The sequence below is a fragment of the Hemicordylus capensis genome, chromosome 5 (assembly GCF_027244095.1).
Source record: "Hemicordylus capensis ecotype Gifberg chromosome 5, rHemCap1.1.pri, whole genome shotgun sequence".
NCBI classification, from domain to species: domain Eukaryota; kingdom Metazoa; phylum Chordata; class Lepidosauria; order Squamata; family Cordylidae; genus Hemicordylus; species Hemicordylus capensis.
Genome location: NC_069661.1, coordinates 203,221,235 through 203,244,811, shown reverse-complemented (window position 1 = coordinate 203,244,811; position 23,577 = coordinate 203,221,235). Strand labels below are relative to the sequence as shown.

The following is a 23,577-nucleotide window of genomic DNA, read 5'->3' as shown; positions in this document are numbered from 1 at the left end:
TTCGAAACATGGGGATGAGTTCCTCTCTTCCCTTGCTGTGCTATGAATTTGAGCAATGCTGTACAGCTCACCAAGAAAGCGGGTTTTGGCCTATTTGAAAAAATGCTGGGGTGAGAGGGGGGCAAGAATTGCCATAGCAACCATGCATGGAATGTTGGGAGGAGGGTTTGACTAAGATTCAGCTGGTGACAGTTGGAGAGTTAGTTAGGAGTTGGTGAGGTATTGAGTAGGACTGGGGAACAGAAAACTCTAGCTCATGACTAAGAGATGGATTTAGAAAAAAGGTCACACTGTGTTGAGACTAGCGGCTGACTTAGTTGGAAGCATTGCAATAAAGGTTATGTGCCCTGCTTTGCAGAGATCCTTATTTCATTCTTATTTTTATTTGTTTTTACAATTTAAGCTTTGTTTCTTTTTTTGATGCACTGAATATATATGCCTATCATGCTCTCATGATTTGCTGGTCAATGACCGAATAAACTTATAAATCTCTTATGCTCTCATGAGGCTACATGACCAAGAGGTTGTTTATTGAGAGCAGGGTAATAGACAATCTTGGTGGCAAGAAAGAACTTACTAAATTCCACGGTGACATAACTGATATAAACAGCACCAAACAAATCACCTCCCTGGACTTGGAAGGGGCATCTGGGTGAGTCCCTGACAGCCTGGTTGCCTTGGAAATGGGGATGGTCCCACAAATGTTTTCATGTCATTTGAGCTGTTCTTTATAAAAATCATGAAGGCTATGCGCAAGGGTAGCTCTACCCAGGTTAGGAAAACCCTGTCTGGGTAGGGCTGCTCATGTGCAGCACCGGGATTGAACCCGATCCGGCACTGCCTCCCCTGCAAGCCCAGCTTGTGTATCTAGTCTTATACCTGGGTTAAAGGGCACAAACACACCCTTTCCCCAGGTACGGGGTCATGTGTATGCTCAGGCTGCACACAGCCTGAGCATAAACAGAGAAGGACTCTTAGAGTACCCGTCTCATGGGGGTATCCTCCAGTGTTCCATGCTCATCATGTAGTGCATTGTGGGATATCCAGAGGCCGGGAAGCATCTTCCCAGCCTCTGGAGATCCATGCTGCAAGCTGCGCTCCGAACAGCATTTCCTGGATCATCTGTGGGGGATGCTAAGTTGGACCCTGCCTCCCTTCACACCCTCTGCTTGCCTGGTTATGTGAATAGGCTTATAGAGTCATAGAATCATAAAATGTTACATTTGGAAAGGGCTTTAGAGGAAGTGCAGAAAACTGCTACTCAGTGCAGGAAACTGCTATAGCATTCCTGACAGATGGCTGTTCATTCTCTATTTGTAAACTACAGTGAAAGAGAGCCCACCACTGCACAAAGCAAGCTGTTCCACAACTCTTACCGTTAAGAATTTCTTCCTAGTGTCTAGCCTAAATCGGCTTCCTTTTAATTTCAACCCATTGGTTCTAGTCTTGCCCTCAGAAGCAACAGCAAACAAGTCAACTCCCCCTCCTATGCAACAGCTATTTGAAGATAGTTATCATATCTCCCCTTTGTCTTCTATTCTCCAGGTTAAACGTACCTAGCTCCTTCCATCATTCCTTATACGACTTGTTTTCCAGACTCCTCACCACCTTTGTTGTCCTCTTCTGAACCTGTTCCAGTTGATTGCCAAATATCACCAAAAGAGAAAGAGCTTTTCAGGGGTGTGAATTTTATTGTGACAATTCACACACACGTTTCAACTCATTTTCAAATAGAATCTTTCTTTCTGTCTTTCTACTTATATCCCACTCTTCCTCCAAGGAGCTCAGAGCACTATATATGGTTACTTTTATCCTCACAACGCTGTGAGGTTGGTTAAGCTGAGGAATACAGCTTGGGCCCTGGGTATTTAAGAGAACGTCTTCTTTGCTATGAACCACACCTCCCATTGAAATCATCTGGAGAGGTTCATCTGCAGTTGCCACCAGCTCGTCTGGTGGCTACTCAGGGACAGGCCTTCTCCACTGCAGCCATGAGGCTTTGGAACATACTTCCTGCTGAAATAAGATCCTCCCCATCTCTTACAATGTTTAAAAGGGCAGTCAAGATGCATTTGTTCACCCAGGCTTTTAATTAGATACTGTTTTAATTGTGTTTTAATTGTTTTAACTTTTTAATTTTAATTGTTGAAATGTTTTAATCTTGTATTGGCTGTTTTTATTGTTTTGTAAATCGCCCAGAGAACTTGCGTTTGGGCAGTGTAGAAATGTATTAAATACATACATACATACATACATACATACATACATACATACATACATACATGACTGGCCCAGAGGCACACAGTGAGTTTCATGGTTGAATGGGGATTCAAACTCGGGTCCTCCCAATGCAGGACTTGGAAATTATGGAATTATAACATACTAGGCCAGTTCCAGAGGTTTCTTTACAAGGTCTATGGTAAGCTTAACTGGCAGTGCTGCTGTAGATCAGAGATGCCACAAGCATTCAAGCAAGGGTACTTGCAAACACCCCTGATTGATTGCTCACAAGAAGGAAGACTGGGGCAAATACTGTCCTAATTGTATCCTGCTACATACAGGACCATGTTCACCATGGTCCTGCAAGCTGTCTCCCTCTCTCCTTTTCCTTGCCCCAAAGTTCCCTAGAAATTTACCTTAGGACAGAGGGAAGGAAGAGGCAGCAGGCACTCCATAATCTCAGTGCGAGTGGTACACATAGCAGCACTTTCCCACTGGGGATCCTGGATCTGCAGTCTCAGTCCATTCCCTGGCAGGAAAAGACACTGCACAAGACCTGGAGTGCCCACTTATGCCACTACTACTTCTGGCTTCCCCCTCCCCCCTTCCCCAAGGTAAGTCTCTGGACAATTTGAGGCAGGGGGAAAAGGAAGTATTAGTGACTGTCGGCAATTTATGAGCATTCCATTGGAATGCATGAAGCTCCTTGGCCCTTTTCAGGATAAGAGGTGGGATGCTCATGCATTCCTACTGCAGATGCTTTGGGCAGATTACTAGGGCAGGATCTTGTCAGAACACACAGAAACTTTCTTTCTGATGAACATCATCAGAAGATGATCTTTGGACAATCCCTAGACCAAAGCTATCACTAGTTCTCAGGCAGAAAACCAGGTCATTAGGGATGTGCATAGAACTGGTTTGGCCGGTTAAGTTTGAATCCATACCAAATTCCCTGCTAAACTCTCAAACTAGAACCGGGCTGCAGCCGGCCTGGACTTTCATTCAGGATGATGGCAGTGGGCTTGGAGGAGACCTCACCGCTGCCTCTGATGTCTCTCCACTGCCTCTGCTGCACCTCTAAAGGTACAGAGGAGTACCCATTCTTTTGCCCCCTGGCTACCTTTAGGATAGGGATTAAAGAATGCCCCCTTTACAAGTATCCCCGACCAGCCCATGAATCGGTTTGGCCCAGTTCAATGCCCAGACTGGCTCAAATTGAGCCGGCTTAGACACCACTACAGGCCATCAGCTGCTGCTTGTTGCAGCTGTTGTTTTTGGCATATACAATTGATAGGTATACAATATTTAGAAATGAATCAGCCAAACAAGCAAAATTAAGCAAACTAAGCAAAAGATTGATTAAAATACCCATGACATTTTGACATGTCATCTGCCATCCATCCATCTTTTATGTATTGCAGTAATATAAACTCTTTCTAAATCGCTCTAAGCTTCTTCCCCGTCACCTACCAAACCAGTTATGTGTGACGATGGAAATCTTTCAAAGGACCAGTGCATCCTATAACAATGGAAGGTCTTGGTGGGGAGTTTCATAGAGATGTTACAACCAGAATGAATATGATAGTTTTGCCAATAATTTCCCTTCTTGTTTTTATTACATTATTTTAACATTATTTTTGGCAGTTCTTTATTTCAGCAATGTTCTCATCCAAGCTTTAGGATGCATTCTTGAACAGCATCCATCAAATAAGAAACAGACAGCTCACAGTTTATTGATTCCAGATTCTGGAGCTCTTTGAATCCAAAGAGTGACAAAAGTTAATATATTTCCAGGACACTGTCAAGATTTTATTTCTCACCTCTGAACTGTTGTATTTTCAGTCATCATTTATGTTATACAAATATTTAGGTTAATCATTCTTTAAGGATGTTCAGACCTTGTGGCATCATATGTGTTTAACTATAAACTCTGAACTGAATCTTCCTTTTTCCTGTGTGAAGAATATTTTCTTCACACACAGTGTGGCAAAGGAAAAACTCGTGTGGTTTTACCACTGGCATTATTTTCCACTGCAGAGGCTTTTATTAAGTTATTATGTACATAACTTAGCAGAAAGAAAAACAAGAAAAAAATGAATGAGTCATTTGGCTAAAGAATTGAGACAACACTGGGGTTTGAGTGCTATTTGTTAGATCTTGCTAAAGGCTATAAAATAGTTTGGGAAAATGCAGTGTCTGTTTGCAATTTGTGCATTATTTTTGTCCCCCCACCCTTTAGAATGCTGTCGTTCATGCCACGGTAGGCAGCCTGAACTTTCTCAGGTTGCTTCAAGGGGTTGCCTTCTGCACCACAGGGAGACCAGATGGGTTGTTCTTTACCATTTGCAGTGTCCACCTGCTCTTGATTAGGCAGCAGCAGTTTTACATACCGCACCACCAGAATACCATGATGACATAGCAGCTTCAGAGAACAGCGTGACTAGGATTTTTTCCCCCCTTGTATCACAGAGGATCTGGCAGCCAGCTACCTTCTGACACTGTTTATAGCATATATTGGTCGACCCAGTCCCTTCCTGCATCTGCTGTGGGAATTAAAGCGAGCAGCTTCAAGTCAGAAAGGTAAGCACTCTCGCATGCTTTAATGCTAACAATCAAGCAGCTGAATGAAACAATTTTGAGAACATGTCAGGAGAACTTTGCCAATTTGCAAACTGAACATCCAACTGTTGCTTTTGTGCATTTGCCTTCACAGTTTGTTTAAAAATGCTCCACATGTGTTGTGGGTTATTGTTGCACTTTTTTGCAAAACATGTTGGCTTCTAAAGGAAGGGTCATTCACTATCAATGGCCAAGCCTTGGAGGAGAAAAGCAAAACCCACCAAATATAAACTTCTGCTTATCCAACTATTGATTAGTACAAGCTTGGATATTAAGTTATTGTAATAACTCATTTCTTAGCAGATGAAGTTAGATATTCCAGTAACTTGAAAAATCAATTTGCTGTTTTAATATTTGATGTTTGGTGACATTATATTAATGAAGACTATCCAAAATATTTATACAGTATTTTTGTGTAGCAATATGCTCTTTGATTCCCCTCTTCATTGCAACTATACTGAGATCTTCACAATGAAACATTTCAAAATAATAAATTTAAAAAGCTCTTTGTTTGCCCTTAATGTAAGAGAAGGTTTCTATTTGAGGAAAATGCCAAATGACACACAAAGTAACTTTTAAGCATATCTTTGTAAGGGTATTTTAAATAATGTGATTCAGAAAAGTACCCTTAAAACATAATATGAATTAGCTGGTGATCCAATGAGAGTTTACATTCATAAACAATAATGCACAGGAGCACAAAGCATAATGAAATATTTTGTCAATCAAACTTCTAAAATAAAAAATCTTGAAAAGGCAAGGTCACACATTGACACTATACATGGTTTATATTTCAACAGGGCAAGGTTTAGATTAAGATTGATGCTGTCCATATGTCATCCTTTATTTTCAAACATTTAATATAAATCTGTATATAGTTTTGAATATTCATATACCAATGTTCTTCACATCTTCAAATGAAGTACTATAGTGCTTTCCATGGTTTAGCTGAATGAAGCAGTCCACTTTTTCAGAAATACATTTGGGGGCAGATTGCATACCAAACACAGCACAAATGTCTTTTAAAAAATGCAAGGCCAAGGTGTGCCAGTCCAAATTCTGACTTTCTGAGTTTTTAAAGTAATTGTGGCTATGTACCTGTTTGGTTGCTTGACTTGCTTCAACCTTTAGGGAAAGTCTATATATTAACTCTGATCAATTAATGTACTCTGATCAATTAATAGCCTGTAACAGCTACAGCTCAAAGCTATTATTTGGCAGTTGATACAGTATGTTCTCATACAAACAGTTTTACTGTGCAGTTCAGCTCCATAAAAATCATTGTCTACAGTGGAAGCTTGGTTACACCCAATGAATAAACAAATACCTCATCCATATTTCTCCCATCTCCCTCACTCTATTCTGGCAGTGGCCTCTAGCTTGCAAGTATTGACTGGGCACTTAAATGAATTTATAAATGTATTTAATTGCCTAGTCCTAGCAGAGATACTTATGACTCAGTGAGTGATCAGAACAATTTATAGCACATTACAGCCTTAGTATAGCCTGCCATTGTTTTCACCAAAAAGACTGCCTGAAGACATTTTACTTCAAAAGAAACTGCTATAGGTTTAAGGTCCCCCCACCCCACACACATGTTATGGTGTTAGGTGTGATATTTTATCATTTTTCTGTGAGAGAGAGATCCAAAGGTTTCAGGCTAAGTAAGATTCAAGGATTTAAAATATGTATGGTGCACAAGTAATTAAATTTTTATTTTTATTTTTCACTTATAGGAAACAAAAACAGTGGCTGACATCCAGACTAATGTTGCGCTTGTGCAAACACTTGCACTAGTTCAAGAACGTTGCGTCAGCAAGAATTTGTTCTAGCTAATTCAGCTAAATCAAGAGCTTGTGTTCCAGGCTAGTTTTGCACAACACATTGCACAACTAGTTGTGCAACAAGTTGCACAACCTTGTAGCGCAATCTTGTATATGTCGCCGAGGAGGTTGCTGCTGCTAGTTTAACAACATGGCAGAGCACCACAGCTTCAGAGCTCTGCAAATTCTTGAGTGTGTGCAACTTCTCTCATTGCCCTAGCACCACACTTGTTTGGATGTTAGTATCTGTTCCATTATCCTACTTGCTCAAGTCCATTGCTTGAGTTCCATGGATTATGCAGCTGTGAGCATCTGTACAGATTCTTGCATGTGCGTGACTTTGATCATTGTGCTAGCACAACACTATTCTGGATGTCAACCAATGTGTTCTTACTTGTATGAGATATGTGGGGTTACTACCTGCAAATCCCATCCTGCCCTTCCAGTGGATTGTGCAACCGTGAGCATCTGCACAGCTATGCTACCTTTTAGCATGTGCGCGACTTTGTTCATTGTGCTAGCTCAACACTAGTCTGGATGTCAGCCAAGGTGTTCTTACTTGTATGAGATTTATTGGGGTTACTGCCTGAAGATCCCACCCTGCCCTTTCATTATGATATAGCTAGGCATAATGCAGGGTAAAGATATGAAGAGGCATCAGACTATTCATTGTAGAATGATGACACACAAAGATCGTTCATATGACTGATTCCGCTGGGCCTTACCTTCTTCCCCCCAGATGATCCAAGGATGCCACCAGCTGCTGTAACTCACACATCCACACAACCACTGTGCAAGCAATCCCGGCGTGCCAAAAGGGAGTGGGGAAACCAGGCTGCATCCTCTGGTACCCCACAATGCACCATGTGAGGATGCACTGCCTGGCTGTTTCTGTCCCCCAGCTCTATGGAATCTTGGGGGCAGCTGCTGGCAGCCTGAGCTTTCACATGACCTGTACATGAGGAGGAGGCTCATACGCACTCTCCTACCTCACTTTTAGCCTGGTTTTGAAACCTGGGGTACCCAGAGGAGGAGCACTGGGATCAAGAGAGATCCTGGTGGTTCTCACAACCAGCCCTACCCGGCTACAGATCTCCTACCTGAGTAAGGCTGGTCCTGAGAATGGGCTTTATTTATTTATTTAAAATATTCATACCCTGCCCCTCCAGTACACTACTGCTCAGGGAGGCTCACAACAATAAAATAGATACAATGTAAAATAAAACTAATGAAATTGATGAAATTAAGTAAACAAGTTAAAGGTCCAGGCTAAAGCCACAATTAGAATTAAGTTTCAAATAAAAAGTTATTCTAAAAGCTAAAAATTGAGAATTATAAAAACTACATGATCCACACCACACGTTAAGGTCATGTGAGAAGGTCCGTCTCCAGTTACCACTGGTTCGTCTGGTGGCGACTCAGGGGCGGGCCTTCTCTGTAACTGCTCCTGGGCTGTGGAATGCACTCCCGGCAGAAATCCATAATTTGAGATCATTACTGTCCTTCAGGAGAGCCTTTAAAACCTATCTGTTTGGCCTGGCCTTCCAGGGTTTTTAAATGATTGACAAATGGTTTTAAATTGTTTTAAATTAATGTCCTGATTTTCCAGGGTTTTTTAGCTGTTTGAATTGTTTAATTGGTTTTATTCTCTTTTTATAGTTTGATTTTAACTGTTAACTTGTTTTAATTGTTTTTACCATGTTGTAAATCGCCCTGAGCCATTTTGGAAGGGCGGTATATACATCTAATAAATAAAATAAATAAAAACTATAGAACCTACCAGATATAATTTCAGGGCAATCCTGGACAAACTAGTTAACTAGCTCTTCACCAGAATAATATATCCTGGTTAAATACTGGTTAATTGAAGTAGTTTGACAAGAATTGCCTCGAAATTCCGGGCTCACACAATGAGCTCTGCTGGGTGATCCTGATTAACTTTATAACCAAGATCCATGTGGTTGTGTGAATGCAGCCTTATTCATTTTTTTGCTGATGCCATCTGCCAAGTCATTTGTTTATTTTTTCTGATGCTAATTATTATAAACACAATACAAAAGCCTAAGCTTACCCCCTTCTGCCTTTCTCCCTTTTTTATATAACTTTGTGTAAAAATGTGAATTCCCAAACAGAGACCAATTCCAATTATGTGTACACACAATACAATAGAGAATAGGGATGTGCACAAAACCAGTTTTGCCAGTTCAGTTCGAATCTGAACTGGATTTAAACCGACCAGGCCCAGTTTGGTTTTGGTTCTGGATCTACCACCAGACCAGCTCGTGGACTAGTTCAGTGGTCTAATGGTAAAGGGGAACCCGGGGAGGATTCCCCTTTACTAGTAAAGTAGCAGGGGGGGGGGGTTCCCTAAGCCTGGAAGGGGTGGGAGGGGAGTCATTTAGTACTTACAAGTACTATTGGCAACGGCAGAGGAGGTGAACTGACCCAGCCCAGTTCAGTTTTGGTTCCAGTTGAACTGGCCCCGGTATCGTTCAACCTCCAGACTGGTTCAAACCAGTTTGTGGACTGGTTACCAGTTGACTGACTAGTGGTAAAGGGGAATCTGGTGAAGCTCCCCCTTTACCAGTTAAGGCACAGGGCAGCTTACCTAACCCTAGAGGAGGTGGGAGAGGAGTTATTCAGTACTTACAAATTGTGTGGTCAAGCAAATGGCCTCTGTGCATGCATGGAGGTCAATAAAATGATCTCCATGCATGTGCAAAGGCCCAAACCAGGCCAGTGGCGACCATGGATACTCTAGTTACTCCGCGGGAGGTCGGTGGGGGTTGAGGGAGCTTCCTCGCCACTGACGCCCCTTGCCAATGGTACTTGTAAGTACTAACTGACTGCCCACCCTCCCTCTCTAGGCTTAACGAAGCTCCCCTGGCTTCACTAGATTCACTAGAAGCCTCACTAGATTCCCCTTTACCAATAGACCACTGAACCAGTTCGAATCAGGGCTGGTTCAGTTCAAGCTCGGACCAGGACACCCCTTTGGGAGGCCGGGCCAGTTCAAACTCAGACCGCTTGGACTGGGCCGGTTCAATGACAAGCCTGGCTCTAATCAATCTGGCTCACAGATCTCTAAGAAGCTCAGAACAGCATACATAAGCTTATCCTCATATGATTAGAGAGGTTAGAAAGATACCGATTGAACTAAGATAATAAAGTGACCTTCACGCCTGTATGGGGTTTAAATGCACATAACCACATTCCATGTCCAACACTTTAGCAGCTAATTGTCATTCATGCACAAAAATTCATTATACTTTTATACTTTGCCAGGCCTTTGCCCTGTAGTCCATTTTTCTGTTTTCTGATAGTTACTTTAGTTCTTTAATAATTTTTAATTATTAATGTAATGTAATTTTTAATGTTGCCTGTTTGCCTGTTGTTGTACACCGCCCAGAGTCTTCAGAGTGGGCGGTATATTAAATTTCTCTAATAAATAATAATAAATACTTTGATTCATTTACCATACTTATGTGTTTTCTGTGTTACTGTTTTATATAGGTTTTTCAACTTCTAAATAGAGATATTTTGTTTTTATTTTTAATATCTGTACTCCTTGTATTTTAATTGTGCATTGTTTTAATTATATTATAAACCACTTTGGAATTATTTTAATGAAAAGCAGTATAGAAATGGAAAAATACATACATACATACATACATACATACTCCAGTATCAAATATTTCTGATGCATATCATTGTCCAAACTGGCTTCTTTTCAGCATGTGGCCATTATTTCAAGAGGGCCTTACATTTATTGTCAACTGTATTACTCACAATAGTGTTACTGAACAAAATTATCAGCATTTGATGTAGCAAAAATTTATCTGTGGCACAAAAACCTACATTCCAGTGCATAATACAATGCTACTACAAACAAAGAATCTTTGTTTACAAAGAATCATACACAATGTGAACTTCTATTTTTATTCTTCAGACATGGTTCTTTGTAATGGCCATTGAGGTAATGATATGCCTTTTATCTCCCTCAACAGAAACAACCCACACTGCAAAGATGCATCTGAATTCTCTTCCTTTGTTCATTTTCTTGATCAGTGGCATCTTCTGTCAATATGATTATGATCCTGGATATTATCCTCCTGAAGATTATGGTTATGCTCATTCAATGTCTGAGTTATCTACAGCAATCTGTGCACCAGAATGTACTTGTCCTATAAGCTATCCATCAGCCATGTATTGTGACTATCTTAAACTGAAGAGTCTACCCATTGTTCCTACTGGAATTAAATACCTATATCTCAGAAATAATATGATCGAAGGCATTGAAGAAAATGCTTTTGATAATGTAACAGACCTGGAGTGGCTTATTCTAGATCATAACCATCTGGAAAATTCAAAAATTAAAGGCAAAGTCTTTGCCAAATTAAAGAATTTGAAAAAGCTGCATATAAATTACAACAACTTAACTGAAGCTGTTGGGCCTCTTCCTAATACTTTGGATGACCTGCAACTCACTAATAACAAGATTACAAAAATCAACCCCAATACACTAGAAGGACTAGTGAATCTGACTGTCATTCACCTACAGCACAACCAGCTCACAGAAGATACACTTTCTGGGGCTTTTAAAGGCTTAAATTCACTTTTGTACCTTGACTTGAGCTTCAATAAACTTTCCAAGCTACCTTTGGGACTGCCTCCTAACATACTGATGCTGTATTTTGACAATAATCAGATTACCAATGTTCCTGATGAGTACTTCCAGGGCTTCAAAGCACTGCAATATTTACGTCTATCTCATAATAAGTTGACAGATTCTGGAATACCAGGCAATGCTTTCAACATTTCTACCCTTGTTGAGCTGGATCTCTCCTATAATCAGCTGAAGAGCATCCCAACAGTAAATGAGCATCTCGAAAACTACTACCTCCAAGTCAACCAGATTAACAGTGAGTAATATTTGCCACTTTTGAAATTAAACGAGGACACTAACAAGACCATTTAGTGACAATGACAAGGCAAGACAAATTATCAATGAGATTTCCAGAAACAGGACAGGAAATGTGACTAGAAATAATAATGGAAGTAATAATATTACTGCCACAATGCATTCATAAACTGCGAGCTCCACAAATAGATTGTTATTGTTCTACTGAGGGCACCAGAACAACCCTGGAAATGGAGTACCAGTCTTTGTCTTGTCCTAATGACAACACTATGTATAGCTCTGCTAACATACAGGTCTTTCTGCAGAATAGGGATGTGCGGAACATTTCGGATACAAAATGTTTTGTACCCAAAACAGCCTGTTTTGGGTGTTTTGTATACAAAACAAAAGACCCATTTTCCAGATCCAAAAGTTTTGTATACAAAACAAAACGTCCCTGTTTCAGCTACAAAACGTTTTGTTCTTTCGGACCTCCATTTTGTGGTGATCTCTGAGTCAGTCTCCATTTTGTGTTTGACATCTCTTTGAATTTCCCACCCTTCCAGCCTTCTGATCAGTGACCTAAATCATGGGCTGACCTGCTGACAATTCCCTCCTTCTTCCCCATTGGCTCTTTTGCTTCTTGCCACTCTTTACTGACCCCACATTGGCCAGGGGAAGGGTTGCTAACCCATGGGGTGCTGGGTTCTGCTGTTTCTGTGGTGTTCTGAGTGTAGATTCTCTGGTAGCACGAGAGTGGATTCTTGTTTTTCACTGGAAATCTCATATACTACCAGAGAATCTACAATGAACACCTCAGAAACAACAAAATCCAGTACCCCAAAGGCTTTTGGGTATGGGGGTGGTTGGCACCCTATGTGCACTACACAACCCTTCGCTCTGGGCAACCCCAGTGCCCCCCAAGTGGAATTATGGGGCTGCTGAAACCTCCATTATTCCCCATGGGAGAAATCTTAAAGACACGTAAACTTCAACAAATCACAAAAGATCAGCCCTTTGCCCAATTCCTTTGAAATAATTCTGGAAGTTTCCCTGCCCCCATTGGGCACTACCACCCACCACACTCTGCTCTGGGTCATCCCTTTCCCCTTGATTTGAAGTGATACATTTTCTGGAATTCCCATTATTCCCTATGGGAAAATTCTTAAAGATGTGTAAACTTTAAAAAAAAATCACAAAAAAATCAGCCCTTTGCCTAATTCCTTTGAAATTTGGGTGGTAGGTTACACCCATTGGACACTACCACCACCACCCACTTTTTTTGCCCTGGGACCCTTTTTAAAAATCCAAATCGATTCGGATTCAGATTTGGAAAATTTGGCTACGAAACAAAACAGGGCTGATTCGGATTCAGAAAATTTGGGTACAAAACAAAACAGGGATGTTTCGATTCGGATACAAATTGAAACAAGAAAATTCCAAAATGCACACCCCTACTGCAGAATGGAATCAAATATGTTAACAGAGCCCAAATATGCACAAAGAGAATGGGGGAGGGAGGAGAGGGATAGAGAGAGTTGCACATTGGGATGCCTGACTTGCAATCCCCAAAATCAATGTAAAAAACAATGCAGGCATATGAAGAATGATATAAAGGACTGGAATTAAAAACAAGAGTATCTGAATTTTCCTTCATAGAAATAGTTTTCATTGATAAATAAATTTTCCATGTAAGAAATCAATAGAAACTCCAATTCACAAATAGGTGTCTATTATTACTTTTTTAAAAATACACTTCCATCCACTAAGAAGTACTACTCCCAAATAACAAAAAAAAATACGCCTCCATCCACTAAGAAGTACTACTCCCAAATAACAAAAAAAATACACCTCCATCCACTAAGAAGTACTACTCCCAAATAACAAAAAAAATACACTTCCATCCACTAAGAAGTACTACTCCCAAATAACAAAAAAAAAAACACCTCCATCCACTAAGAAGTACTACTCCCAAATAACATACTCCTCCTAGTTTATCTGGCATAATGCTCTGCATTTTATCTCATGCCCCACTGTTGCTCACCTTTGTTCAGTTCACACCTCTCAGAAGACTTCTAGTTTTTAAAGCTTTGCTCGAACTGGTTTCTGCAGTTTCTTTAATTACTCTGTCTCAGCCAATTAGTCTCATGAGGACCAGAAAAAGTGTTGGCAAGCATGCACTTCTCTGTCATGGTTAGTCAAATGTATTGGAGGAGATAAGTGGAGGCACTTTGCCCCCCAGACTTCAGGGCACAGATCCAGTCCCTACAACCCCTGGGGCCCCAACTGTGTTGATATAACCAGCACCGCCACTCGCTTGCCTGCGCCACTGCCCATCCATGCTGTGCCGGGCGGCTAAGTGTGAGTGTGCTCAGGGCAGTGAGGGCTGAGTGAGGCCAGCCCTCCAGCAGGAAAACCACCAGCCCGCAGCCTGCCCAATCGCCTCTAGACATAGTCGTGGGGCTGGGCCAGGCGAGCAGCCTTCTGAGCCAACAGCTTCATTCCACCTGGCCAGTGTGCACACATGTGATGGTGTCGGGCATCCTAAAGCAGCCTGCCTGAGCCATGCAAGGAGTGAACAAGCAGCGAGGCAGGGCAAGCTGCCTATAGGCAGCCAGGAAGAAAGGAGGCAGAGTGGCCACACTGACTGCCCAATAGAGCACTGTGCACACCCTCTGCCCTGCCCTGCCCCCACCTACTGGTGTGCTGAGCCTGTGCCTGCCTCCTCTCAGACCTAGTAATGGAAGGTATGCGATTTCCATTTTGTGGTTATTTACCTCCCTTTTATATTTATGGAATGGCTTACCATAGGGCTTTGATAATGGACACAGATATAGGGCAGGGTGGGAGGGCTCTGAACATATAACAGATTGGTCAATCCATTGATTTTTAATATTTTTTGAATTACAAAAAAATCAAAAAGTCCTATTAGTGGCTTGTGTCATGGCAGAAAATGACAAAAGCTACTTGAACTGAAGCACCCCCTTGAACCACCCTTCCATTCCCATGTGGAGGAATCTGCCCTTTGCAGCTTAAAGAGTAAATCACACCCCACTTTGCTCCACCCTTTAGATCTCCTGGAATAGCTTGGCATAGGGCGCAGGTGTAGGGCAAGGTGGGAGAGCTCTGTGTATTTAGTTTGAAGTGGATTGGTCTATCTTTTGGTTTTTAATTATTTTTTCTTTACTGTAATAAAGCTTCCAGAAAGAGTTATCTCTATCCATAGAGAACTTCACAACTAATGAAAGTGGAGCTAATTGTTAACATCCAAATAAACAAACAATATTTTTTAATAAATGTACTCTACTCAAGTTGGTTTGCAATCCAGAACCTCTGAGTGACAACTTGAAGCAAGGGGCATAGTTTTAGCTTTCCCCCCTTACAAATACACTACATGTCCAAGCTGGTTTGTGATCCAGGTGTGTGTTTGAACTGTGGAGCAAGGGACATATGTTGTGTCCCAGTTGATCTGTGAATGGTCAAGAATCCATTGAAGGTTATGCTGTCTTTTTTTACAAATGCACTCTGGCCCAGACCTGTGGATTTGTGATGAATGATCAAGAAGGTGTGTGGATCCTTCAGCTGTTTGGCGGGTGGGAGAAGCTGGCTGAGGCAGAGTGCTCTTTGCACTGCTGCCTCAGTCTGTGTCTGCCTTCCGGTTTCTGCCTGCCCATGCCAATGGGAAGCTGTGTGAAACCATAAGGCTAGGGTGGGGGCAGGGGGAGAGGATGCTTATTTTAGGGGGGGGGGGCACTGGGTCCAGGTTCCAAAATTACCTAGCTGCACCTCTGGAGCTAAGAGTTGGCAGAAAGAGACTAATTATGGCACCATGTATATAATGTTAAGAACAGAGTTGTCCCTTTTGCTGGAAAAGGTCTTGTCTGTTCCAAAAAACAAAACAAAACAAAACAAAAACCAAAAACTTGGGTGGACACAGTGGATATTCCCCATACGTGCTCAATGGGGAAAAATCAAGGTTTGTAGATCCTGTCTTCAGTTCATGATGTGATATGGTCCTGGTGCTAATCTGGTGCTAATCTACAATAGTTTCAAACAATTTAAGGAGTCTAAATCAAAACTGGAGATTACTAGATTTGTATCTTTTCAGCCTTTTGTTTTAATTGTGGCAGACTCAACATAAAATACCATATGAAAACTAGGGTGGTGCATTAATCATTTTTTTAAATTTGAAGTTGTACCAGAATCGAATCATCCTGATTTGATTTGGGTCAGAATCTGACCCCCTGAATCACCCCTGATTTGATTTGGACTGGGGAGACCCGAGTTCAAATCCCCATTCAGCCATGAAACTAGTTGGGTGACTCTGGGCCAGTCACTCTCTCTCAGCCTAACCTACTTCACAGGGTTGTTGTTGTAAAGAGAAATCTAAGTATGTAGTACACCGCTCTGGGCTCCTTGGAGGAAGAGCGAGATATAAAATGTAAAAAATAAAAATAAAAATAAAAAAATGTGGGAGGGAAGGGGGTTCCAGGGGAGACAGAGTGTTTGGGGTGGTAGTGCCCAATGGGTGGAAGCTACCACCCAAATTTCATAGAAATTGGGCAAAGGAGTGATTTTTTAAACAATTTTTTGAAGTTTGTGTGTCTTTAAGCTTTCCCCCATAAGGAATAATGGGGGTTTCAGCAGCCCCATAACTCTGTGTGCGTGGTGCCGGGGTGGCCCAGAGTGGGTTGTGGTGTAGTGCACACAGGGTGCCAACCATTCCCCAAACCACAAGCCCATAGGGTACTGGGTTTTGTGTTATCAATTTTTGAGGTGTTCTGAGAGTTAGTTCTTTGGTGCAAAATGATAGTGGATTCTTTGTTCATTCATCATTTTACTGTTCATTCAAAATGACTCATGAACCCCTGGTTCATGAGTTCAAGAGGGTGCCTGACCGAACTGGCCCAGTCCCGTTTGGGTCCAGTTTGGACTCAAACTGAACTGGCCCAGCTAGTTCCATCCACACCCCTACTGAGAGTCAGTGATTTTGCTAGGCCAGGGTATGTCCTCAAATATAATTTATTTATTTATTTATTTATTTATTTTATTTATATACCGTCCTCACAAAAATGGCTCAGGGTGGCTTACTGGGCAGTTTAAGTGGCTTAGGGCAGTTATCACCCTCCTTGCTGCACCGCCCCCCATCCTTCCCCTTCAGCCAATGTGGGCACAGTTGCACCAATAACACTCTGAGTGGCATGAAGGCAAGCCAACTGGAGTAGAGGATACAGCTGGCCAATCATAGGACAGTGGCAGGACAACCAATCAGGCATCATGACACATTGTGTCACAAAATGGCCACCACCACTCACTGTTAAATGGCTGCCCACTCAAACTATTGAGCCACATGAGCTGGCTTGAATAGAACTGGACTTGGCTAGGTTCAAACTCAGACCAGCCTCATTCTTTATGGGGCTGATCTAGTTGAAACTTGAGCCTGTCGAAGCAGGTCAGTTCAACCTCAAGCCAGCTTGAATTGAGCTGGCTCACACACGCCTAATAATTGGTCTTGCCATTCCAACACACACACACAAATTGGATCATGGACTTCATGGAAATGTGAAGGAAAGGTCATTTATTATGTGTGAAAAGCACCTCAGGGAGCACCTTATAAAACATCAATGTTTGTAATGGCCAATCTAAACTTCCAGTAGAAGTTCTGGTTTTGGAACCCAGGGTCACCACCAAATGATGGAGGGAGGATGCAGAGTGAAGGGACTTTGGACTGGACCCATTAGATGCTTTTTCCTTGCAAGCTCAATCTCGAGGCAGGCATGTATTTGCCACAGCTGAGGGGAAAATCAGCTGTGGGAGAAAGATGCAGAAGAGAAGCAGTGGATGGGAGGAGGATTAAGAAACTCTTTTGCCAGTTGCTTCTCTCTTCCAAAATCACCTCCTCCTTCAACAAGTTTCCAGTTGTTCAGCAGTGATCTGGATTCCCAGGCCTGGATTAGAGATGTGCAAACAGGTTCAACATCAAACATGTTCGACATTGAACCTGTTTGGTTTGATGGTTCGGGGTCAAACTGAACCATCCTGTTCGGTCCGACCCCGGACCGACCACCCCCTGACTGTTCAGGGGGGTTGTGGACTTTTTGGTTTTTTTAAATTAAAAAATTTTTTTTTACTTAACCCCTTTGGGGGAGTTGTTGGAGGCAGTGGTGGGGGGTGTCAGTGGAGTTTCCCCCTCCCCCCCACCGGCCTCCCTTTTCACCACAACCGGCCATTCGGCCAGCTCTTTGGCCCATTCGGGCTTTCCCCCTCCAGCGCGGCAGCCATTTTGGAGGCTGCCGCGCCTGTGCAATTGGCCTCTGCATGGCCTGGGACATAAAATGGCTCTGCGTGGCCATAAAACTAAGATCTGTAGATTTTGCATGTCTAAAGATACCAACCAGCAAAAAACTAGAATGATTCCAAATTGAACCCCTGCCCAAGGAAAATATCTTCTAAATTTCAGTCCTTGAAAAAAGATAGCATGGACCACTGTGCAAAGCAAGCAGAGAATAAGATGGGGGGGGGGGAGGGGAAATGTGGCACACCACATGATATACACCTTTCAGACCCCAGCCGGCCACAACAGAGGTATCAGACTGGAAACCACAAGCTACCCTTTAAAAATTTACTCTGTTTTCTCCTAAACCCAGTAGAACCCATGTTTTAGGGAGAAAATTCTAGAATGTTTAATCTATAGTCACGAAAAATACTGTTCAGAATGTCAAACAAAATGTTTAAATAATACATTGATATTCACCCTTTTGAAAAAGCTCTCTGCCCATTTCAATTTTTTAGTGCCTCTGCAAAATAAATTAAATATTCTTCAAGCTGTATTTCAAGTAAGTAACTTCCATCTTACTGTACAAGAAGATATAGGGAAATATATCCATATTTCCCTATACTTTCTTATTGCGAATGCCACCTGAAGCAACCAAGATTTGGATTTGCCTTCTGTGCAGCAACATCAAATTGGTGGTATATGAGCCGCATACACACACTGTGTTCTACATACAAAGTGTGTAGAGATATGTACACAAGTATAGTTATTAACATATTGTTTTTGGTCATTTATAGTAGTACTAGTGGGCCCGGGCACAGAGCATCTGTGCCTCTAGTGCGGCCGGGCCCACCACCGCCTGCGCTGCGGCCGGGCCCGAGAGTGCCGCCGCCGCCGGGCCAGAGAGTGCTGCTGCGGCCGGGCCCAGCCAGGCCCGCCGCCTCGCCTCCGCGGCCGGGCCCGCCTGGCTCCCTGGCCATAGCCGCCACCGCCGTTCTCCTGGGTGTGCTGCCAGCCAATCAGGCGCCTCCACAGCCCAGCCAATCAGCTGGGCTGCCGGGACACATTTTCCCTGGGCACACCCAGGAGAATTATATATATATAGATACTTCCTACTGGTAACTTGCATTTGTGGGAGCCTGTATCCAGATTCACTTTCAAAATGGAATATATGGCTGTTCACAGAAAAACGTGTACATGGCTACATACACCTGTAGACATGTAATGCTGAATAAGGTTATGGCTCCTACTGAAATATACTTTTGTATTCTCACTGCATAAATCTAAACTCTGACAGTGGATTATTTTATTGGCTGACATCCAGATTTATGCTGTACCATGCCAGCATTTCCTGTTGCACAGTTGGGGTGCACTCGCATGTTCCCTCTGAGGTTGCCTGCGCCTCCTGAAACCATGTCCCTCAGAGTTCCCCAAACCCCAGGGACATAATTTTTGGGAGGCACGGGTGACTTCAGAGGGAAGGGGACATTGACAAAAAAGAACCCCTCTCCCGCTGTGCAACAGAAAAGGCTGCAATATCACTACAGCATAAGTTTGGATGCCAGCCTCAGTATCTTTTAAGTCCCAGTAAAGGAAGTCTGATCATCATTTCTGCTGATATTCAAAATCTGCTATAATTCCTGGCATTAATGATGTTTGCAAACTAATGTGCTGAACAGGAATACTTTTGTGTCCTTTTACTAATAACGTGTCATTGACATTACAGAATTTCCAGTGAGCAGCTTTTGTAAGGTTGTTGGAGCACTAATCTACTCCAGGGTCAGACACCTGCGTTTGGATGCAAATAATCTCACGAGAGCTGATCTGCCTAATGAAATGTACAACTGTCTCCGTATGGCTTCTGAAATCTCCTTGGAGTGAGTTGTGCCTCCCTCATTCAGAGGTCATCTCTATTTTCCTGTTTTACACCACAGTAACACTTCAAAATAAAATGTCACCTTGCCTATCTATTGTGTTTGTTAATAATCAGCATAATTTTGGCCACCTTTTAAAAAGTGTGTGTATTCTACTAAGTCTGTGATGCTAAAGTTTTGTAAAACTATGAAGTCCCATAGATTGTGGACAAAGTTGTTCTCATGTTTATTTCTTAACTGATTCAGGTAAGGCAATAAAGCACAGCCTGCATTTTTAAAAGTTTTAAAAAAGCACTGGTGTACACTCATAATAAACATACATCACACTCCCTGTGGGTGTGCAGTCCTACTCAGGTTTGCAGAAGTCAGGCATATTCTAATCTTGATGGAGTATTTCGTACGTTGGGGCTGGACCATATATGTACATTATTTCCACATCTTCAAATCAAATTTCTGTCCTATCTTAGATTTGCAGTTATAATACACAGAAGAGCCATAATCCATTATCACTATATTAACTGATAACATTACATTTGTAGGAAAATATATTTTAAGAACCCAGTTAAGTGTTATTCATGTTAATGAGTAGGAAAACAGTAAGAGTTTCCAGGTTTTTATTTGTCAATGCCTTCTATGTTCATTCAAACAAATGTTGTGGTGTGTGTTTTTAAAGGCTTAAAACAAAAATGTTATTTTACAATGAAGCATGTACACACCATTATTCCTTTTCAGTTATTTGCATGCTATATTTAACATATTTGTAGAAAATAAAACATAGCAATTAAAAATATTGGGTGCACATTATTGTCAAAATACATTTACATTTGGAGTTTTTTTTAATGAGTGCAGATAAAATCAAACAAAAAGAAGCCTATTTTATATTTTGCTGAATTATTGTAAGGTTGCAAGTCCATTCAATAAATTGTTTTCTGTACTTTGCGGTTTTAAAGGTTCTTAAAGCACGACTTGTCTTAATAATCACTGCCATGTGCCTGGAACCTAATCCAGTGGGTGAAAGTATGGATCATTAAAGCTTACCCTCACAATTAGTTTATCTTCGTAAAAGTACCATGACGTGCATATTAGGGATGTGTGAAACAATTTGGGTATAAAATGATGTGTACCTGAATCTGGCTGATTTGGGTGATTTGTAGACAAAAAAAATCATCCCTCTGCTCAATTGCCCAGATTCGGGTACAAAACAAATCACCCATATACGGACCTGAAAAATTCAGAGAGTCAGACCTCCATCTTGTGGCCAAAGTGGGTTGGTTGGTAGTGCCAAATGGGTGGAAGCTACCACCCAAATTTCAAAGAAATTGCACAAAGGGGTGATTTAAAGAATTTTTGAAGTTGGCGCGTCTTTAAGCTTTTCCTCATAGGGAATAATGGGGTTTTCAGCAGCCTTATAGCTCCGTGTGGGGAGTACTAGGGTGGCCCAGAGCAGGTTGTGGTGGGTGGTAGTGCCCAATGGGTGCGAGTAAGCTGCCACCCAGATTTCAAAGTAATTGGGCAAAGGGGTAATTTTTAATTTTTTTCCGCAGTTTGCGCATCTTTACACTTTTCCCCCATAGGGAATAATGGGGAATTTCAGCAGCCCCATAACTCCACTTGGGGGGGCACCAGGGTGGCCCAGAGCGGGTGGTGGTGTAACATAGTGCACATAGGGTGTCAACCACCCCCAGAACAACAAGCCCATGGGGCACTGGGTTTTGTTGTTTTCAATGTCTGAGGTGTTCTGAGAGTAGATTCTCTGGTAGGAAATGAGAGAATCCACTCTAATTTCCTACCAGATAATCAACTCTCAGAATACCTCAGATATTGAAAACAACAAAACCCTGTGCCCCATGGATTTGTGGGTTTGTTGTCCCCCTATGTGCACTACACCACAACCCATTCTGGTCCACCCTGGTGCCCCACATGTAAAGTTATGGGGATGCTGAAATTCCCCATTATTTCCTATGGATAAAAAGCTTAAAGACGCACAAACTTCAGGAGAAAAAAAAAACTAAAAATCACCCCTTTCACCAATTTCTTTGAAATCTGGGTGGTAGCAGGCACTCATTGGGACACTACCACCTGAGACACTCTTCTGCCCCTGAAACCCCCTTTCTGCCATAAAGACATGCCAACTTCAAAAAATTTGTTTGCAAAAACCCTTTTGCCCAATTTCTTTGGAATATGGATGGTAGCTTCCTTGCATCCTTTGAGCAATCCAGAGGGGATAGTGAACACACAGGTAACAGGAAGCTCCTAGACCAGGAGACACCTGTTTTCACCCTCACCACACATTACAATGATACTTCATGCTGCTATCCTCTAGACCAGGGTTTCTCAACGTGTGGGTCCCCAGATGTTTTTGGACTTCAGCTCCCATAATCCCCAGCCCCAGTGGCCTTTGGTTGGGAATTATGGGAGTTGAAGTCCAATTACATCTGGGGACCCACACGTTGAGAATCCCTGCTCTAGACAAAGGAAGCAAACAAAATAAGCTAAATAGTCCATGCTACCCACACTGTGGAAGAAATGGTAGATCAGTAAGTGTTGATTTACCATTTAAACTTCACATATTCAGTATCTCTGGAAGGGTCTGAAAGCTGAGTTAGTTGAATGAGTTGAACACTTGGTGACAGAAGACCCACTCACATGTTATGTTCAACACTCATATGAGTGTACAGTGTACACAGGTACAGCTCTGTACACAGGTACAGTCATTCACATGATATGCTGAATGCAGCTTCAGAACTACACTTCCTGTCTGTACCATACATTTAAGGGTCTGTATCCAGATTCACTTTTAAAATGAACACAGATACAGTCATTCATACAAACACATGTACAAGTGTGCAGACGTATGTACACTCTTACAGCATAATGTCTGAATCAGGCTAGAGTCTAGCCTAAAAAAGCTCACCTGATGGCCTTGTAGTAGCAACACACATATCCCCATACATGCTCCATGTGTCCATGAGACTCTTTAGCAGCTGCTACTCCTGCTACTTTTCACCCTCTCTGAATCTCCTCAAACTATTCCCAGTGAGGCTTGAAAATCCCCCTTGTTCTGGGCAACAGATCCTTCTGCCCGATGCCCCTAAACAGAAACTAAAAGCACCTTCCAAATGAGGGATGTTGGCAAAGTTCTCTGAGGCTGGGCTCAGAAAATAATTCTTGGTGCTTGGAAAAGTCCTTGCCAAAGGAACTTCCTGACCAAGGGTGTAGACAACATTGGAAAAGCAGGGGGGATGTCCTTGGGCTACGGGAGTTAAGGGCCACCATGCTGCCCCCTTGCCCCCCTCCATCGGCCGCTTGGGCTTGGACTCAACCAGATTAGAGTTGACCTGAACAGCTGCTGAGCGGCATGGAATGAAGAAGAAAGAGCAGCCAGTGGCTGTAGCAGCAGTGAGGATGGTTTTGGATGTGACAGCAGCCCGCAGAGACATCTTCCTCCATCCCACCGGCCTCCCAAATGAGAGTTCGGGCCAGCTTGGAAGGGGAGGCAGTGGGGACTCCCAGAGATGGTGGGAGCAGCAATAGAAGCTCCTCCTCCCATCCCTCCACCCTCCCAAATGACAGCTGTGGCTCCCTGCGTCTGATGTCAGACACAGGGGGCGTGGCTGGTACATGTGCACACAGCCTGCACACAGCACTGGGACAAGGGAATGGTGGCTAGAGCCCATCCCCAAGCCACCAGCAAGCTTGCTGCACCCCTAGCTCAGAGGAGTTCTCCATCCTCCCCCAACTTTCCCATCAGCTTCCCATCTTTTACAGTCTTGGTAGTGGTAGTGCAGTGAAGCAGCAGGATAATCAGTAGCCATACTGTGCATGAGAAGGATGGCAGTCCCTCCCCCCCCCCGCCCGGTCACACCA

At 42.6% G+C, this 23,577-nt stretch overlaps 1 protein-coding gene across 4 annotated transcripts; it reads left to right on the top strand.

The window, feature by feature from the left end:
• The first annotated feature begins 205 nt into the window (after positions 1–205).
• On the top strand, positions 206–20,644 carry LUM (lumican). 4 transcript variants are annotated; one of them, XM_053255961.1, is made up of 4 exons: positions 206–337; positions 4,690–4,800; positions 10,670–11,584; positions 19,563–20,644. In XM_053255961.1, exons 3-4 carry the CDS (start codon positions 10,690–10,692, stop codon positions 19,715–19,717), a joined length of 1,050 nt encoding a protein of 349 aa, XP_053111936.1. In that variant the 5' UTR covers positions 206–337; positions 4,690–4,800; positions 10,670–10,689; the 3' UTR covers positions 19,718–20,644. The 4 variants fall into 4 exon arrangements, with proteins under 4 accessions (XP_053111936.1, XP_053111935.1, XP_053111938.1 ...); XM_053255960.1 differs by having other exon boundaries at positions 4,570–4,800; XM_053255962.1 differs by lacking the exon at positions 206–337 and adding an exon at positions 347–652.
• Positions 20,645–23,577: the final 2,933 nt, after the last annotated feature.

Coding starts and splice junctions, on each gene's coding strand:
- LUM (XM_053255961.1), top strand. CDS start 10,690: ATGCATCTGAATTCTCTTCCTTTGTTCATTTTCTTGATCAGTGGCATC. Junction 11,585..19,562: donor CCAAGTCAACCAGATTAACA/GTGAGTAATATT, acceptor TTGACATTACAG/AATTTCCAGTGAGCAGCTTT.